Below are 17,937 nucleotides of genomic sequence, written 5' to 3' on the forward strand. Positions count from 1 at the left end.
CAGGAATTCTATGAGACATGGTAATCTGTGGGAAGGTCCCCAAGGGAACAGAACGAAGAATCAGAGGAGCGGGGTAGGAATCAGGGAGCAGGGCCACAAGGATCCTGGATTCAAACCTGCTTGCAGCTCTGAGACGTGTCAGGATGGCAGCCAGTTCCAGACCCACAAAGCAAGTCACCAATAACCCTGACCTGCTATGAAGTACAAAGGTAAATTCCGGCTCCACCCTGGGGTGTGCCTCAACAGTCCTAAGGACTGTTTTGGGGTGGGGCCATGTGTTCCACCTTATTCAATCTGGTCAGCAGCCTATAGAAAATAGGCTCAAGCCACCACACTGAGCATGTGTGAACTCTGCAGACTTTGTGTACTGTGCTCATTAGTGAAAGGCATCCTGGGACTTGCAGTTTTGCAGCTTTTTCCTCACATACCTGGGCTGAACACCCAAGCTAGGGTCCAGTTGCTTCTGGGCCTTCAGCTCAGTTACATTTCCTTAATATCACGCATTTCTTGACATGAGGAGGTGACTGCAGACAGTTCCATTCTGACCACCCCCACAAACCCACAAGGAAGCCCTCATCCCTGATCCCTACAACCAAGGGAAAAGGAACTTGCTATGGGGCTTTTGAGACCCAGAGACGCAACAGAGACCTTGAGTGAAAACCCTGAATTTAATGTGATATTGGGGGGAGCCCCATCCCTCCCTTTTTACCACCCACCCATCCGGCCTGTTGTGAGTTGGGTGAGGGCTGCCCCCAGTCTCCGTCCTGCGGCTCTGGGTGCCATCCTGTACTCAGTCAGCCTCCTGGGCCTGCCTCTCTGTGAATCTCCTGTGGGACATAAGGAGAAGACATTGTATGGGTTTTGCCGTATACAATCGGCCCCTTCCTACCCGCTGTTCTCTAAGCCCCTCACCTTCTTGCGTATTCATACAGCGCCTGCTTGCGCTCCTGCAGATTCTCCTGCCGGGCCCAGGAGGACTTGGCAAATGTTAGGGCTGTGGGCTGAGGGGTCGCCGGGCCAGAGCTGGGGAACTGAGGTGATCACAATGTCAGAGGGCTTGCGAAGTCATCATCATTAAACACGCATCGAATGCCTACTTTGCAAGAGAGGCACTGTGCTAGGGTCTCAGGATCAAAAAAACAGACGTCAGGGACCGGGGATATGCAGACTGTCCCATCCCACCCCAAGTCTTGGACCTGCCCATTTTCTGGGTCTCACCTTGGGCGTGGAGGCTGTGGGAAGGGCCTGGGTCCTCTCAGTGATGTCTTCAGGCATGAAAGTTACAGCTCCCTCAAGCAGATTAGTGATAGTCAAGTCTACACAGCCAGTCCTGGCTGGGCAGAAGGGAAGAGAGGACAGGACAGTCTGTTTCCCTGTTCACCTTCTCCCTTCACCACCCACTTTCCCTCTCTATGCCTGTCTCCTTACGTGAGTCTACCCTTTCTCATACCCAGGTCTCTCTGGATGACACCCAGTGGCACATGGGGTAAAACCTCCTTCACTCTCTGAGCCAGAGTTGCCAGCTGCACATCAGGAGAAGGGCCAGGGGAGGGAGGGAAAGAAGACTGGGCTGCAAAAAAGAAATCCGAAATAAGGTGAGTGGATAACTAGGAGGACGGAGAGGCTGACTAGTACAGGCATAAGAAAGAAAGCACAACAGGCTGAAAAAAAGCTAAAAAGCTTTGTGTCCAGAGACCACACACCTGACTGGGGACGCAATCTGGGGTGTCTCTGTCGCTTCATGTGCTCTGCTTTGTCTGCTGGAGTGAGTTGTGTCCCTGTCTGGCCCAACTCTTTGGCCACCAGCTAGGGAGAATTGGAAGATTGGAAGTTTCTTAAGCCTTCCTCTCCTTCCCCATAAGGAAAGAACCCACCTCCACCCTGCCTGTGTCCCCTACCACCTGTTGTACACGGAGGGAGAACTCCTCACTCCCCTCCCCCAGCTGTCGATGAACAGGACGAAGCCACCTGAAAAAAACAACCCAGGACCATGTTGGGGGCACCCACTCTCCACTCTGACACCTCTTTTCTTGGAACAGTGGTGGTGAGGATAGGGGAGATAGTAAATACTTTATATTGCCTCTGTGGTAGGACCTTGATATTAAAAGATCTGCAAATGGACAGGGCAGAGGCAACTACTTTCTTGACCTTGAGACGAGCTTCTCCCAGCCACCAAAAAGTGAGGACAGTTAATACCTTACTTGATACACCGTAAAAGGGACGAAAAGTGACCACAGCAGTTCTGAGACCCAGGAGGCATCTGACACCGTCTGAGGGGAGGGCATGAGTGAGGTCTAAGCCAGGGCCAGGAGTGAGAAACTTCCCCTCCAAACCCAGAGCTTCCCTGTTGAACACACTCACCACAGAAACTAGGGGTCTCTGGACTCGCAGGGTAAGAGGCTGTACCACATCCTGGATAGAAAATGGCCAGGAACTAAAAGAGGGAAGAGATAGTAGGATGGGATTCCAGCCAACCCAGTCAGCAGCTCATACCCAACTTAAAAACGAGTAACTGTCAAACTGTACAAGTAGAAATATGGAGAATAAAGGGATTCAGGGGAAAGAACTAAAAGTGGACAGAAAGTAAATGAACTAGGAAGGGAGGGGGTAGGGCTGAAAAAGGCTGTGAAAACCCAAGGGCTCCCAGGCCTGACCACCTACACAGTTGGAGACAGATACCTGTGCTCACCCACCTGAAGCGCAGGAGCCCCTCCCGGCCATTGGTGGCCTCTTCCTCGGGGAATAGCAGCAGAGGGGTGGGGGGAAGCCTCGTTGAAGCACAGAATCTCTTGAGTGACTCCACCAACTCCCCCCGCCCATCCATCTCCATGAAGCCCCGAGACCAGCACACAAAGCTGGGGGGACTATTGAGTAGAGGCTGGGAATGGGAAGGAGAGAAAGCAAGAAGAAAAGAATGTTGGGAAATGAGAAAAACTGACAAATGGGTAGAAAAGCGGGGTCAGAGGTAAGGGTCAGTATCTTGTGGTCCCCAAAGGAAACCCGGACACGGAGAGGGGAGCCTTGAGCTGGGCCCCAGGGAACCGCCCCGTGGCACTCTCGGCTTCGTCCCTAACTCACGGTGCTACAGCTGGTGAGCAGGTTGACTATGTTGTGGTCGAAAGGTGTCACGTGGTTGGAAATGAGGACCCTGACGCGGTGATCTCGGAGTCCGGAGTCCTCCTGCCGGGCCACGAGCCCCAGCACTGCACACATGGTCCGCACCACGAACCTGGGAACGCCGGCAGTGGTGACTACGCGGCCTCCGGCCAGGCCCAGCCCCGACCCTCCCCGAGCGCCCGGGTCGGAACCTGCGAAGGACGCTGTCTGGTAGCGCGCAGCTGACCAGGAAGACGTGGATCCCAAGAAAGACGCGCAGGACGAGGAGGCAGAACCCGACTGGAGCGTAGAGCAGCAGCGCGAGAAGCAGGAAGCCGTCACCCGGGAGCCTGGGGGGCGAGAGGCGGGGTGATCGGGTGCCGAAGGCCAAGTGGACGCGGGAGCCGGTCTCTTCCCTCCGGGGATCTTACCGGTGCGAATCAAAGAGCCGCTCCGGCCCCGGCGACGGGGGAGGCTCCATTGCCGCCGCTTTAGGGGTGCCGGGCCGCCGCCGCCGCCATCTTCGCACCCCGCCGCAGGGGCTCTTGGGAAGGCGGAGTCTTCGGGCATCCGCCCAGGGTGCCGGGACCCGAAATCCTGAGGCGCCCCGGAAGGGCTAGCGGTCCCAGCATGCCTCGCGGGCCCTTTGACCACCTCATAACTCGCGTCCCACCGGGACCACAATTCCCGGCATTCGCGGGGCGGGGGCGGAGTTGGCCTCCCGGAATCCTTGGTTCCGGCGTGCACTTCTGGAGACTTCAGGTACCGGCGTGCTCCGCGTCCCGCTGTTCGCCCGCTAGCGTCCAGGGCGCCTCCTCTGTGCAGGGCGGGCGACGAGGCTCCCGAGGCGGAGCTGATGGCTGCACTGAGGGCGGGGCGGGGTGCAGTCTGGAGCCTCCGGGGATGGCGAGCTTTGGGGGGGGGTCGCTGGGGAAAGGGACCCCTGTTGACCCCTGACCTCCGGGCCTTGCTGACGTCAGGAACTCCTGACCCTCGGGCCCGAGTGACTTATGGGACCCCCAGTTTCGGGGCCCGGTTGTCTGTGGGAGTCCCTGAACCACGAACATGTCTGACGTCGGGGACTTCGGATCCCCGAGCACGGCTGATCCAGGGGACCCCAGATTCCCGGATCCGGGAAGACTCAGGGACCCCTGGAACCCGTCCGCGCGTGTGGCTGGCGGTGGCGCTGGGCGCTGGTGGGGCAGTGCTCTTGTTGTTGTGGGGCGGGGGTCGGGGTCCCCCGGCCGTCCTCGCCTCGGTCCTTGGCTCGCCGCCTCCCTCTCCCCGGAGCCAGTACAACTTCATCGCGGACGTGGTGGAGAAGACGGCCCCTGCCGTGGTTTATATCGAGATCTTGGGCCGGTAACGGTGGGGTAGACCCGGAGGAACCGAAGCCGCGGGTAGAGGGAGGGCGAGAAGGAGGGGTCCGAGCCTCCTCACATCCGTGCTTCCCCAACCCCCGGCCCCCCTATCCCAGGCACCCTTTTTCGGGCCGCGAAGTCCCTATCTCGAATGGCTCAGGATTCGTGGTGGCTGCCGACGGGCTCATCGTTACCAACGCTCATGTGGTGGCTGATCGGCGCCGAGTCCGTGTCAGGCTGCCTAGCGGCGATACGTATGAGGCCGTCGTCACAGCTGTGGATCCCGTGGCAGATATCGCCACGCTGAGGATTCAGACCAAGGTGGGGGTCTGGGCAGGCCATGTCTGGTTGGGGCTCTGAATTTGCTCACATCTCCAGATGACAGGTCTCTTGTACCCATTCTCCCTTAGGAGCCTCTCCCCACGCTGCCCCTGGGACGTTCAGCCGATGTCCGGCAAGGGGAGTTTGTTGTTGCCATGGGAAGTCCCTTTGCACTGCAGAACACGATCACATCCGGCATTGTCAGCTCTGCTCAGCGTCCAGCCAGAGACCTGGGCCTTCCCCAAACCAATGTGGAATACATCCAGACTGATGCAGCTATTGATGTGCGTCCTGATAAGAGAGAAATGACAGACTAGGTTGGGGGAGGGGGTAGAGGTGTGTGGTGCAAGAACCACCTGTGATAGATGGTGGATTAGCCTGTATACAGAGGTTGGGTGCCCACCCCTTCATGGGCTGGTAAAGGAGAGAATTTGGAGAAAGTGCCTCCATCCTGGTTTTGCCCCCAGGCATAGAGTCCCTGGATCTCTTCCATATTTTCTCCTTGTCCTGCAGTTTGGAAACTCTGGCGGTCCCCTGGTTAACCTGGTGAGTGGGACATCCTTTCCGAGAATCCCTGCCCCAGGTCAGTGTGGGAAGGGGTGGGTTTTCCCTAATTCAATGATGTTTGGTCAAGTTTCTGAGCAGTTTCTTGTTGGCTATCTCCTGGAATCCAACCAGATCTCCCCGACTCCCCAACACTCCCTGCTACTCTTGCTCAGGTACCCCCATCTCCTACTATTTGTTTGGGCTAGAGAATAGTGGGCTCTGTCCCAACAGGATGGGGAGGTGATTGGGGTGAATACCATGAAGGTCACAGCTGGAATCTCCTTTGCCATCCCTGCTGATCGCCTTCGAGAGTTTCTACATCGTGGAGAAAAGAAGAGTAAGCCTGGCTTGGGGGTAAAGGGTTTCCTTTAAGTAGTGGGGGGTGGAGGTGGGGGCTTGTTGGAGAGGGGTCTGTTGGGAGGAGCAGGAGGGGGAAGGAAGGATGTAGCTGGGTGGGGCTCATTTGTCCCTCTGTCGCAGATTCCTGGTTTGGAAGCAGTGGGTCCCAGCGCCGCTACATTGGAGTGATGATGCTAACCCTGACTCCCAGGTATGAGCTATAGGGGTTAGGGCCATCAGTGTAACCAGTGGTGGGCACCTGGCACTTCTGTTGAGCTTCATTCTCAGTTCTGTCTTTATCTAAGATGAGTTTACTCATACTTGGAACTATCAGAAGAGCTGTCCTCTCTCATTATCTTGATTTTCTCACCCCATTCCACTTTGCATACCTCCCACCTGATTGATTTCATCCTGTTATTGCTTTGATTTACAACCTCCAATCCATTAGCCTGGTGTTTAGGGGCCATTTTCCATGTCTTCAACTCAACCTTCCAGACATGGCTTCCCTATGGGTATATTCTGTTCCGTCCAACTTGATTTCCTAATCCCATGTTTTTGTTTATGTTGTTCTCACTTTATATAAATATCAGACCGATCCTTCTAGGTTCAGCTAAAGTTATACCACCTCCTTATAGCTTCTCTTAGGATTTTAGAATGACATTAGTGCTATTGATTTAATACTGTGTCATTTGGAATTAGTTACCTTTTATATACATGTCCCACTTCCTAACTGCTAGAAGGCAGAAAGTGAATTGTTTTTGTCTCAAGAGGATCTAGTGCATGCCCTATCCATAACTTATCAGTGTGCTGATGAGAGATTTGAGGGGAACCCAGAATTGGGAGAGTGCCGTCGTGTGGTTTACAAAGTGATCTGTGTCCTTTCAGCATCCTTGCTGAACTACAGCTTCGAGAACCAAGCTTTCCTGATGTTCAGCATGGTGTGCTCATCCATAAAGTCATCCTGGACTCCCCTGCACACCGGTGAGGGAGAGATTGCACTGGGAGGTGGAGACGGGTGAGGTGTTTATGTGCCCTTGAACTGGGCCATCTATTCCCTCCTTTACCTCTCTGTCCACTTTTTGCCATAGGGCTGGTCTACGGCCTGGTGATGTGATCTTGGCCATTGGGGAGCGGCTGGTACAAAATGCTGAAGATATTTATGAAGCTGTTCGAACCCAATCCCAGCTGGCAGTGCGGATCCGGCGGGGACCAGAAACATTGACCTTATATGTGACCCCTGAAGTCACAGAATGAATGGATCAGCAAGAGTAGGAGGCTCCTGCTCTGATTTCTACCTTGCTTTCCTGGCTTGGGTTCTTATGGCACCTGGATGGAGGATTAAATGAACCAGTTGGGGGCAGGTCCCTCCAACTACCAGCACCAATCCCTGGGCCCTGAGGAATCACAAAAACACTTTTTATATAAAATAAAATTATACCTAGCAACATGTTATACTCAAAAATGAGGGGAAGGGTGGTGCACTGCTCTCTCCCCACCCCCCCCGCCCCCCGCCCCACCACAAAAAGGCTAGAGGTAAAGCCGTATCTCCCTGAACTGAGAGGAGATATTGGAGTTGACCGTTCTGACCTCCCTATTTAAGAAAACGAGCTGCTGCTGTCTGTTTTTCTGGGCAGTCAATCAGGTGCGCCTCTTTGTGGCATGCTTGGTTTGGTGCTGGGCCTGGGAGCAAAATTTCCCATGCCTGGCCACAGATCCAGACAGCTGGCGTAAAAGGAGGGCAGGAACTTCTGCTTGACAGCTCTACACCCACAGTGCACAGTGGATGAGTGCTGTGGGCCTGCTGACGTCAAGGATTCCTTGGTAAGCTCCTGAGGTAATGGCAGCCTCAGACCCCTGCCATTGGGGGCCAGTTGTGGTCTGCAGAGGAGGGTGGTGGCACCTTAGATGATCTGGTTGCTGGTCTGGCCAGGGTAGCGTTCAAACCTCCTGTTGGCCTCTTCACTGAAGGCATCACCTGCAAGGTGAACAGGTGGTTTGGGCAGGAAGATAGACCCGTTGTGGGGAAGGGTGGGTAGAAGTGGGGAGACTGGAAAGTATGGAAGTGGGTGGGAAGACATAGAAACAACCTAGGGAGAAGAGAATGAAGGCCTTTCCCTCCCATCCCCCAGCCTTTCTGGCTTCTCTTCCCACCAAATACCAATGTGGCAGTTGTGCACCCAGATGCGATGTCCATCATATTTGCAGTTACATTTCATTGCATTGTTGGTGAAGTCACTTTCTGCTACTTCAAAATTGGGGTTGATGACCACCTGTGAGTGGGAAAATGCCAGCTTAACCAGCTGCAGTTCTCAAATCCAAATGTGTCTTTAATAAACACTCCTCCCACTCAATAGCTGGAAATCTTAGATCCCAGGCACCTGCAGAATGTAGTTTCCTGGCTTCACATCTGTGATGTCAATCCATTGACAGTCGATGTCATGCCGGTAGAGATCCCAGCAACCCACAGTAATGCCCTGCTCTCCAAAGTTGGCACACTCATACCTCTTGGAGACATCTGAAGAGAGAAGCATATGTCAGTGTGAGGCAAGGCTGTGGGGATGAGGAAACTGTAGTCTGCTCTAGGCCCCAACTCACCCTCCTGACACTCGGTGTCTTCTAGACAGAAACTAGCTTTGTGGCCCTCAGCCACCTTGGTGCCGTTGGGGGTCAGGATATCATAGTGAGTGAAGATGTCCATACTGTGATAATGCCTGTGGGGACAATGGAACCCCTGTTTCCTTCCCTGCCCACAGCAGGCTTGCCCCGTCCCCAGTGGCCTTGCCCTTCTACTTGACCCTCTCACCCATGACACTCATGCCACACCCAGGAGTGGCGCCCAGCCTTGGGCCTGAAGTCAGCGCGTCCCAGGTTGTGGATCTGGGAGGAGAATCGGAGCAGACGCCGGTGGCCGTAAGGCCAGTTGGCTGAGCGGGCCGAGCTAGCCAGGCAGTTCTCTTCAGCAGCACAGTACAACATGTGCAGAGGCCTGTCCTCAATGTATGCGGTCTCCTGCACCAGTGCTGAGTGCAGCAGCAGATCTGACGCTGCTGCACCAAGGAAGGAAGGAGAGGGTTAGAACTCACTGCTGAGGGGCAGGGACAGATGGGAGTGCGTCCATTCTCACCCCCACCCCCTGCCCCGCATCCCCTTCCCCCCACCCCCAGAAAGTTGGGTGAGACTGGTTTTCTGCAGGGAAGGCGGACCCCTCCAGATTGCAGCTCTCTCCCTGCAAAGGGGTGGCCCACAGCCTCCCTTCCCTGGCTTGAGTCACCTGACCCTTCACTCACTCTCAGAACAAATGACTCCAGCAGTGAAATGGCTTCCTGTCCTCTTGCAGGCGACATGGGTGCCATGATTAGCACATTGGTCCAGGGACAGCTCAGTCCCTGTGCAGTGCACTCCACTCATCACCACCTCTGTTATATTCCCTGAGTCCCAGTACCAGGTCTCCTGGGGATATACAGAAGTGTTTTTGTGAAGCCACCATCCAGCCTCCCAGGCCAAGGGACTCATTTTGACAGTCCTCTGCCCCAAACACAGCCTTTGGAGGCAATAGCCTTGGTTCCTCTCTCCTCCTCCCCACTCACCTGCAGGCCATGGTTGGCATAGCCCAGTCCGAGTTGCCTGCAGGCAACCATGGCCTCCAGTGTCCCCCAGTCATCCCCACAGATGAGGCCCCAGCGAAGGGACCCAGGTCCTCCTGTTAGCACCTCGACTCGCCCTTCATGTCGGCTGCGGCCCCCACTGAGTCGGATCTGTAGTGACACAATGGAAGTACTGGGGAAGCTTTTGGGGGTGGAGTAGTGGGAGTCTGTAGCAGGCCTATGGCTGAATGGTGATTCAGAGGCACTTAAAGGGCTAGCAAGTGGTGGCATCAGGTGGGAGCTGCAGGATGGCAGGGGCATGGGGCAGTGGGCATCAGACTGCAGATCATGACCAGAACTGGATAGGATGTGAGATACCTGAATCAAGGTGGAAAGAATGACTGACCTTGGTCTCTACCCCAGTGTAGGGCAGGTTGCATCGGACTCCAGCATCTTGGCTATGGGAACAGTCCTCAGCTGTGATGTTCCTGTGGGGGCACTTCCAGAGGGAGGGTTCCTGGCCAGAGCATCGAACTTCACTCAAATGGATGGCACCCATGCCTAAGGTCAGAGGTCAAAGATCAGGAGGTTCTAACTTCACTATCTGTCCAGGGGTCTCCTTCCTAAGGAATGTACCCTCCCCTAGGAGTGTGTACCTACTCCTTCCCTTTCCCTCCCACCTGCACCCCCCTCACCCTGCCCCATGCGGGCACCGCTCAGAGCCTCTCGAGCACTCCCGAAGCCCAGCTCCCGACACACCACGCTGGCTGCCTGCAGGTCCCACTTGCGGTCACAGACTGTGCCCCACGTGCCAGCCTTTAGGACTTCTACCCGGCCCTCTCCTGGGTGGGCTCCACCCTTTAATCGCACTCGGGCCTGTAAAGGAGAGAGAGGTGCCCAGCAGTGAATGGAAACATCAGCACAGAGAGGGCTGAGTAGACCTGGGAGATGAATGAGATTCTGGTGGGAGGGAGCATGGGCGGTAGGAGGTTCCTCTCTGTCCTCAAAGGTCAAGGCTGTGCTTAATCAGGGGGTGGCCAGGCTAGGGGGTTCTCCACCTGGGGTGGGGAAGGTCATAGTCACTGTCTCACACACCTCCCCCTGAGGCTTTGACTGTTGCTTCTTCTGGCCACTGGACGCTGCGTAGAGAGGGCTTGGCACACAGCTCACCACCGCAGGGCCCCCCCCAGGGCACCTGGTGGTGTCATTGGCACGATAGAACTCCAAGGAGCAGAGAGAGAGGTGGGCCTCCGTGCCCACGCACGCCACCCCACGCAGACCAAAGGAGTGTTGCTGCCGCTGGGCCAGCAGCCTGGGGGGACAGGAGTGGGAGCAGTAGGGTAAAGCAGTGCTCCTGCCTCTTTGCCCACATCCCTCCTCCCACTCCGTGCCTCCACCCATGACCACTTTAGCCCTTCTTCTTCCCCTCTTCTCCGCAAAAACACAGAGACAAAGAGACAAAGGTAATGGCGAGTTTCTAGGCCGAAAGAGCCTAGATTACCTGGACGGGGGCTGGTCCTTGGGGACCTTCTGCAGCAGAAGAACCCTATGGGAAGGAAGGCTCGTCTTGACTTGCCTGACAGAAACCTTGTTCTGTATGGTTTCAGGGTGCTGGCCCTAATGGAGGCTGAGGCTGACGCTACTGTGTAAAGACAACAGGAAGCCAGGACTGCCCAGCTGGAAGAGATGGGTAGGAGGGAGTAGCTAACACAAACAGGAAGCCTGAATAGCCAGAGTGAGCAGATCCTTCTATTACATTGTGACTGAAATAACTAAATGAGTCAGGATGCAAAGGAGTGAGTAAGTCTTGGGTCTACATGGCTTCTTAGAGGCCAGAGGGGTTTCCAGGCCAGAGGATCATGGGCAGTTATGGAAGAACAGACCAGATGGTGAACACAGGAAAGACTGGAGCTGGTATATACAGGAACGAAGATGTACAAATGCCAGACAGACAAAGAGGGGCCATGTGACCAGAGAAGGAGAGTGAATATGAACAACAGAAGGGTGAAGATATCCCCAGACCTGAGCTGAACTGTATGAGTCTTTAATGAGGTTGTCCATGCTTCTGCAGTTTAAAACAGAAAGAATGTTCCATAGCCACTCAAGTGGGAAAATGGGACTAAATTAGAGATGTTAAAACTTGGAAACACAGCAGAGAGATGCTAGAGAGAATGAGGAGACTTGCTTATCGACACCAACGGAATGAGATACTGCAGTGAGCCATGTGATGAGAGAAGTACTTTCTTCCCAGAACAGCTGGTTTGAACCCAGAGAGGAAAGGAACCAGATGAGGCCTGGTGTTGGTGGAGTGGGCCTGTGAGGCTGGTTTGGCAGTGAATTATTGCAGTAATGTGCTCCATTACTTGACGTCAGAGGAAGGAAGGAATATGACGATTTGAAGCCATTGGCTGGGAAGACACAGAGAGATGGACAAGTTATAAACAAATCAGACAAAGGAAGCCTGGAGACTTTACAGAATACTTTTGCGAGCTCAAGATAAGTGGATTCAAAGAGACCAGGTATTCTCCCAAAGTCCTGTCTGGCTGAAAATAAAAGTCAAAGAGGCCATCAGAGGAAAAAGACATCTCTCTTCTAAACTCTCTCCTCCTTTTTCCCCCATAACTAACAAAATAAAAACACCAGTGTGCATTTTAATGTGGGGGTCAGTCCAGGCCAGAGTATGGCCATGTTGGGCAAGATGACCCTAAGCTGGAAGGGCACTACAAGAACACCCCCAAATTCCAAGCCCCTTTGAAGGCACCAGAGGGAGGAGCTGGGGAATGAGGGGTACCAGGGGCCACTGGGTGATCTCAGAATGCTGTGAAGAGAGGAGGAAACAATAGAAAGGGATGCATTCTCTGTACCTCAACTACTGCTGAAGAAGCTATCAGACTTTTCATGCACAAATTGCCTTTACAAACCAAGTGAGACACAATCATCGGGATTGGAAGCTTTCCATTCCCTGGGGTTCTGAAGGAACCCAGGAGGAAAATGATGGAACTGGGAGCCTAATTGCGTAAACTGGGCCAGAGATCAGGACTTTCATATGACTCCATCCCTGATAAAGTTTCCAGAGGGGATCCTCAGTCTCACTTCCAAGCTGGTAGCACTTATTTTTAACAATTAAATAAAGGTAGGATGGGAACACTGATCCCTTAGGCAAACTTAACTTCTTGGGGGAGAGGCAAGCATGGCATCTGAAGGACAGGAGTGCCAGAGTATCTACTAAAATCTGCTGGGGGAAGATAAATAAGCATGTGGAACAAGGGTAGTCAGTGGATGAACTTCTACTGAGACCTTCAAAAATCCTGTGACAAGCATAATTCCTCAGAGAACCACATAAGGGCCAGTCTTACTTTACATTTCGGTGACTCATCTGGAAGGTGGCTTGTAACAGTTGCTGCTGCTCTTCCACCTCTTGGTGGAGGCTTCTCTTGGACCCCTTCCTGACCACAGCCCGACGCCCCTGACTCGTCACTCGGCACTCCCTCTCCTCTCCACTTAGCCTGAACTTTATTTACCTCTTGATTGGCCCCCTGCCCACTCGGGGTTTGAGTTTGGCTTTAAGCTTGATGATTGGTCTGAAAAAAGGAGAAAGAAGTTAGTGGAGGTAGTGGGCAGGTACGTTACCAGGGAAAAGTAAAGGGTTATTATTATTATTTTCTGTTTCTAGGAAGGATCCTTCATGCAGAGTATGGGGAGGGGCAAAGCAAAGGCAGTCAGATTTTCCACATATACTGCTGCATACCACTTAACTATTGTGGAATACATGCTGCTCTCTGGATTCAGCAACAGTTATGAGAAAACTAGTTATGTCAATCCAGGTGGTGAGGGGAGAGGAGCTAAGAGGAATGGTAAAGGGAGAAGAGAGAATGGGAATGCAGATGAATTAAGGGAAGTTAGGAGTTGGGGCAGGGGAGGAAGCATGTAGGTGGCTGAGGCTGGAGTCCAAGCTATTTGGGGGAAGTATAAAGATGCAGAGGCTTTTCCTCAGCCATTCCTGCATTATTTCCTCCCTGTGCTTCCTGAGATCAAAGCTTACCCATCCCCATGCCTGCCTCCCCTCCCCTCCCCCCTGGAATGGCCATTTTCCAGTCATATCCCTGATTCATCAGCTTGGGTTCTGGGATGGACATGGATAGGATGCCTTCCATCCACCCACCTCCTGGGGTCACAGGGATGAGCAGGAGGTGCCGGGGCTCTTGCCCCATTACCTTCCAAGGGGCTTGGAGCGTCGGGCCGAGGCTTTGGCCGCTCGCTTCCTCAACTTTCTGTGAGGATAAGACAACAGCAGAGTCAGGATCAGTCTAGAATTAAGTGGGAAAAGCTAGTGCAACTGGGACCAGGGGCAAGATTTCTTTTCCAACAGTTAGAGGGCTCCTGGTGGCAGGATCTTATAACATCAGATACCTCCAAAGTTCAACCCTTCACAGCTGTTTGGCCTCATAAGCACATAACCAGACAGGTGAGCAGCAGTGAAGGACATGGACTTGGGGCTGATAAAGACCCTATACCAGGACCCACAGAAATTAGGTTAAGGCAGATAGGGAATAAGGACTCTTGGGTTGATATTAGGGCTGATCTAAACCTGGGGGGAGGGCTAGGGGAACGGGTGTAAGTAGAAGGGTGTTAGGATTGTTAGGATCGCCAGACTGACTAGGCAAGGAGAGAGAACTGGCCTGGTCACACCTAGAGAGGCTACGTATTTTTTTCTTGGATGCTCTCTGGCTTCTGGCATGTCCAGGCCTGAGGCCAGTGAACCAGGACCAAGGACCAAGGCTGGATAGTAAGGGACATTACCTTGGTCTGACTGGGGATCATAAGGCCAGGCTGCTTAGGATGACAGAACCCTTCCTGCTTTAGTTAAATCCCATATGCTTTAGTCATTCACAAACTGAGCTCATTTCCCAAACTTACTTCCAGGGATTAAGTTCTAAAACCTTATTTCTTCTTAATTGGCCTAAATATTTGACCTATTTTATTCTTCAAGAAGTTGCCTTAAGTCTAATGCATGGAAACTAGGTCTGTTTCTCCACTCATTCTCCCTTTGATTTCAAAGACTTTCACTTTGCCCCCTTTGTCCTGTCCAACTATGTATAATGAATGCAGGTCTTGTCTGTCCTTACAAAATTTATGGAATTCCCTGTTATCCTCTTAGTTATCATCTCTTTGAACATGTTCCTGCTCTGCTGTTTCTCTTGAGGAGTCATCTTTGGATGTGGTATACTATGTGCAGATGTGCTAGGATTTTAATAAATAGATTTTAACAGGGCTGAATCTGCTTGGTACCTCCTGCCCTGGCTTCTTACTGAGGATGTACTTAGTTGGTCTTTTTGCCAAAACGTTCAATATGTCCAACATTCCTAGCAAAGAGTCTACAATAACTCTCGGGTCCCTTTCCTGAGACGCTACTAAGAGTTTAGAACCTTTCATCATATATGTATAGCGTGAAACTTTTTCTCTAGATGTGTTTTTCTCAAGCATGTCTGAAATGAAATATACTTGGCACTTTCTTTCATCAGTAACCCAGAGAGATCATTCTGATCTCCAGCATTGTATTCAGAAAAATGTAGTATTACCTAGTAATTTAGAAGTACTTCTTCTCTAAGTTATTTAAGGACTATATAAGGTCTTTATATTATATATTATATGGTGTATATAATAATATACATTATAAGGCAAATACAGGTTACATTAAGGACCTGGTACTTGTTTAGGACCAGTACTGATATTTGTCTTGATTGATATTTCTTCATTCACAAATGTGCTTGTTTTCCCTATCATTTGTTCCTTCAACCATCAAACATAAAAAGCTACCTGCATCTGCACATCCTTTTCTCATTCCAACTGTCTCTCTTCTCTAAGGCCACTGCCCCCAAACGTTTCTGAATTCCTTCCCCTATGTTCCTTTCTCTCCTTCTCAACTGAGAAGTTGCACATAACCTCTCCTTCTCAATCGAATCCTTTTAAACATGTTCAGCTCTCTCTCTCTCTCTCTCACGTACACACACGCACACATACACACACACCCTCCACCCCACATCTTTCTCCCTCTTCATAGAAAAACTTTTCAGTGGTTGTCAACACTCATCATCTTTCCTCCCACTCACTCCTTAACCCACCCCTTTCTGGTTTCCACCCCCCCCCCCCCCCCATCACTCTGCGATAATAAATCCAGAAGATTTTTTTTCTTCTTTTTTAGTCTTCATCCCATAGACTCTCGTTTTTAGTCTTCATCCAATAGACTCTCGGTAGCATCTGACACGGCTGTTCTCTCTTTCCCTCCTTGGCTGTCACAACACTACTGGCCTTGTTCCAGTCCTAATTCTGGTTGCTCTTTCTTGGTCTTCTTTGCAGGCTCCTCCTCTATATGGTCATTTAAATTTTTAGAGCTCTAAGGCATTCTTCTCACTCCACATCCTCTCTTTATATGTTCTCGTTCACACCTAACCTTGTATATTCCATTGCCTTCTTGATGTTCCTACTTAGATATCTCAAAGTTATCTAAAATTTAATGTGGGTCTAAAAAATAAACATAATTCTTCCAGCAAAATCTACAACAGAAACCTAGGAGTCAACCTTGACTCTTCTCTCTTCAATCCGTAACGAAGTCCTGTCAATGTTCTGTCCTAAACAACTCTCTAATCCATTTGCTCTTGCTCTTCTCTAAACCATTCTCAGAAATGCAGTCAAAGTAATCTCTCGGAGCCACAAACCTGATCATGTCCTCTCACAGCCCTCCTCATTAAAAAACTTCAATGATTTTCCATTACTTTTATCATAAAGATCCAAATCCTTAACATAGCCTATAAGGTCTTCTATGATTTGGTGCCTAACCAACTCTCTCATCACCTCTGTATTCTGAGCACCTTGCACAGTGCTTGACAAATAGTAGGAGTTCAATAAATATCTATCAAACTGAAATGAACTAGAAGAGTGACTTCTTAAACAGCACTTAAGCTCTTAGAACCTCAACTTCTTTGCCTGAAAAAGGGCAGTAAATGGTTCAATTATCTGTACATTGTTTTCCTCTTCTAAGATTCTACAATTTTCACATGTTCTAGGGTAGAACTACCAAACCAAGTTTAAAAATGATAAATATATCACATTCTGATTTTCTTATTCTCTAAATCTTACTGACTTCCTCTAAAAGCTAGCATCTTCTTTCTCTAAGGAAGGTAGAGTTGTTTATAACTATCTTGCCTAGCCTTTATAATTGTATTATCTACGAGGTTTCTCCCTCTGTCCGACTTGACCTGTGAAGGAGTATCTATACCATATCCTCATCACAGAATCTCCCAGGACCCCTGTAATCTCTTTCCCCACTAAGAATGAACACTGTACTAAGTATATTTCCTTCTCCAGCCTTCATATCCCAGACTCAGTAAGAGATCCCAATATATACACAAATATTCCTGATTTCTGAAACTTACTTGAGGCTGTATATACGTGGGGACAATTCCTGGGCCTCAAAATTCCCCGGGATGGCCCACGTCTAAAGTTAGTTCATAGTCACTTGAAGCCCAGAGATGCCTGATGGATACCATCCTTCTCTTGAGCAGCTTCAGTATCATTTTAGTTCTTTCTTCTCTTATTTTCTACATTCTATCAGTCATCCTACTCAGTCGTTCCCCTCTCTCCTCGTTGTCATCCTCCTGATCAGCTTCATTTTTATAACTCCTGACTAATCTTACTGCATCTAGAACTTCCTCTTCCACTTCACTACTATCAAACTTTTAAAAACATTGGCCTTATTTTATCACTGTCCCATACAAGTACTTTTATTTTTTAATTTTCCATAAGATAAAGGTAAAACTCCCCAATCTGGCATTAAAAGTGTTCCATTTTCTAGCCTTACTCTATCCATTCAGATCTTTCTTCCACTATTTCTCAGTATAAATCTTCTACTCTTGTCAACTGTCTTTCAAAATATCCTATTCATTTTCATCTTTGTCAGGGTCAGCAATAACTTCCATGTTGCTAAATCCAGTATTCATTTCTCAGTCCTCATGTTTTTAGACCCATCAGCAGCACTGACACACTTGATCACTCTTCCTTGAAGCACTTTACTTGGCTTCTAGGCCTCCACACTCACCTGCTTTTCTTTCTACCTCACCTCCGTTTGCATTTTTTTTTGGGGGGGGGTATGTGGGCCTCTCACTGTTGCGGCCTCTCCCGTTGCGGAGCACAGGCTCCGGACGCGCAGGCTCAGCGGCCATGGCTCACGGGCCCAGCCGGTCCGCGTCATGTGGGATCTTCCCGGACCGGGAAACAAACTTGCGTCCCCTGCATCGGCAGGCGGACTCTCAACAACTGTGCCACCAGGGAAGCCCTGCATTTTGTTGTTGTTGTTGTTGTTTGTTTGGCCATGCCGCACCAAGCCATGCAGCACGCGGGATCTTAGTTTCCTGACCAGGGATCGAACCCGTACCCCCTGCATTGGGAGCATAGAGTCTTAACCACTGGACTGCCAGGGTAGTCCCCTCTTTGCACTTTGCCTTATCTTTGCCTTATCTCCCTGATGCTTGATTCTGCCACATCCCTTACAGTCTATTCTTAACAAAGCAGCCCAAATAATACATAAAAAGTGGAAGTCAGATGTCACACCTCTGCCCAAAACCTTATCTCACACAGAGTAAAAACCAAAGACTCTCAAATGGCCCTACATGATCTGGCTCCCCATTCTTTCC

At 51.0% G+C, this 17,937-nt stretch overlaps 4 protein-coding genes across 10 annotated transcripts in view; 1 reads left to right on the forward strand and 3 right to left on the reverse strand.

The window, feature by feature from the left end:
- Positions 1-262, reverse strand: part of DQX1 (DEAQ-box RNA dependent ATPase 1) — a 7,015-nt gene extending 6,753 nt beyond the window's left edge. Inside the window, exon 1 of one of the 2 annotated variants that reach the window (XM_007459417.1) lies at positions 117-262. The gene's annotated coding sequence lies outside the window, so the exon portion shown is untranslated. The remainder of the gene's footprint in view (positions 1-116) is intronic. The other variant, XM_007459418.1, reaches the window with a different exon arrangement.
- Positions 263-647: 385 nt separating this feature from the next.
- On the reverse strand, positions 648-3,792 carry AUP1 (AUP1 lipid droplet regulating VLDL assembly factor). 2 transcript variants are annotated; one of them, XM_007459426.1, is made up of 12 exons: positions 3,528-3,792; positions 3,309-3,446; positions 3,079-3,229; positions 2,694-2,878; positions 2,362-2,434; positions 2,197-2,270; positions 1,902-1,968; positions 1,704-1,806; positions 1,451-1,570; positions 1,219-1,334; positions 913-1,031; positions 648-827 (listed from the first exon to the last, which is right to left on the reverse strand). In XM_007459426.1, exons 1-12 carry the CDS (start codon positions 3,575-3,577, stop codon positions 791-793), a joined length of 1,233 nt encoding a protein of 410 aa, XP_007459488.1. In that variant the 5' UTR covers positions 3,578-3,792; the 3' UTR covers positions 648-790. The 2 variants fall into 2 exon arrangements, with proteins under 2 accessions (XP_007459488.1, XP_007459487.1); XM_007459425.1 differs by having other exon boundaries at positions 652-827; positions 3,079-3,446; positions 3,528-3,699.
- On the forward strand, positions 3,352-7,309 carry HTRA2 (HtrA serine peptidase 2). 2 transcript variants are annotated; one of them, XM_007459423.1, is made up of 8 exons: positions 3,352-4,458; positions 4,574-4,778; positions 4,868-5,062; positions 5,292-5,324; positions 5,556-5,661; positions 5,805-5,874; positions 6,549-6,644; positions 6,752-7,309. In XM_007459423.1, the coding sequence occupies exons 1-8, from the start codon at positions 3,953-3,955 to the stop codon at positions 6,915-6,917; spliced, it is 1,377 nt and encodes a 458-aa protein (XP_007459485.1). In that variant the 5' UTR covers positions 3,352-3,952; the 3' UTR covers positions 6,918-7,309. The 2 variants fall into 2 exon arrangements, with proteins under 2 accessions (XP_007459485.1, XP_007459486.1); XM_007459424.1 differs by lacking the exons at positions 4,868-5,062; positions 6,549-6,644 and having other exon boundaries at positions 6,752-7,108.
- The window catches only part of LOXL3 (lysyl oxidase like 3), a 17,813-nt gene continuing 6,941 nt past the window's right edge, over positions 7,066-17,937 (reverse strand). For 2 of the 4 annotated variants that reach the window (XM_007459421.1, XM_007459422.1), the window contains 9 exons: positions 9,943-10,123; positions 9,654-9,808; positions 9,251-9,418; positions 8,951-9,113; positions 8,467-8,710; positions 8,259-8,374; positions 8,042-8,178; positions 7,822-7,933; positions 7,066-7,638 (listed from right to left, as the gene is read on the reverse strand). In XM_007459421.1, coding sequence (XP_007459483.1) covers positions 7,565-7,638; positions 7,822-7,933; positions 8,042-8,178; positions 8,259-8,374; positions 8,467-8,710; positions 8,951-9,113; positions 9,251-9,418; positions 9,654-9,808; positions 9,943-10,123 — 1,350 coding nt within the window. In that variant the 3' untranslated portion in view covers positions 7,066-7,564. Of the gene's footprint in view, positions 7,639-7,821; positions 7,934-8,041; positions 8,179-8,258; positions 8,375-8,466; positions 8,711-8,950; positions 9,114-9,250; positions 9,419-9,653; positions 9,809-9,942; positions 10,124-10,342; positions 10,560-12,768; positions 12,829-13,461; positions 13,519-17,937 lie in introns of all 4 variants that reach the window. The other 2 variants (XM_007459419.1, XM_007459420.1) reach the window with 2 other exon arrangements.

Source organism: Lipotes vexillifer, unplaced genomic scaffold (genome assembly GCF_000442215.2).
Source record: "Lipotes vexillifer unplaced genomic scaffold, Lipotes_vexillifer_v1.1 scaffold51, whole genome shotgun sequence".
In the NCBI taxonomy this organism is placed as follows: Eukaryota; Metazoa; Chordata; class Mammalia; order Artiodactyla; family Lipotidae; genus Lipotes; species Lipotes vexillifer.

Coding starts and splice junctions, on each gene's coding strand:
- AUP1 (XM_007459425.1), bottom strand. CDS start 3,666: ATGCCCGAAGACTCCGCCTTCCCAAGAGCCCCTGCGGCGGGGTGCGAA. Junction 2,879..3,078: donor TGCTCACCAGCTGTAGCACC/GTGAGTTAGGGA, acceptor TCCCATTCCCAG/CCTCTACTCAATAGTCCCCC. Junction 2,435..2,693: donor GAGGGGCTCCTGCGCTTCAG/GTGGGTGAGCAC, acceptor TCCCTCTTTTAG/TTCCTGGCCATTTTCTATCC.
- HTRA2 (XM_007459423.1), top strand. CDS start 3,953: ATGGCTGCACTGAGGGCGGGGCGGGGTGCAGTCTGGAGCCTCCGGGGA. Junction 5,063..5,291: donor AGACTGATGCAGCTATTGAT/GTGCGTCCTGAT, acceptor CTTGTCCTGCAG/TTTGGAAACTCTGGCGGTCC. Junction 5,662..5,804: donor ACATCGTGGAGAAAAGAAGA/GTAAGCCTGGCT, acceptor CCTCTGTCGCAG/ATTCCTGGTTTGGAAGCAGT.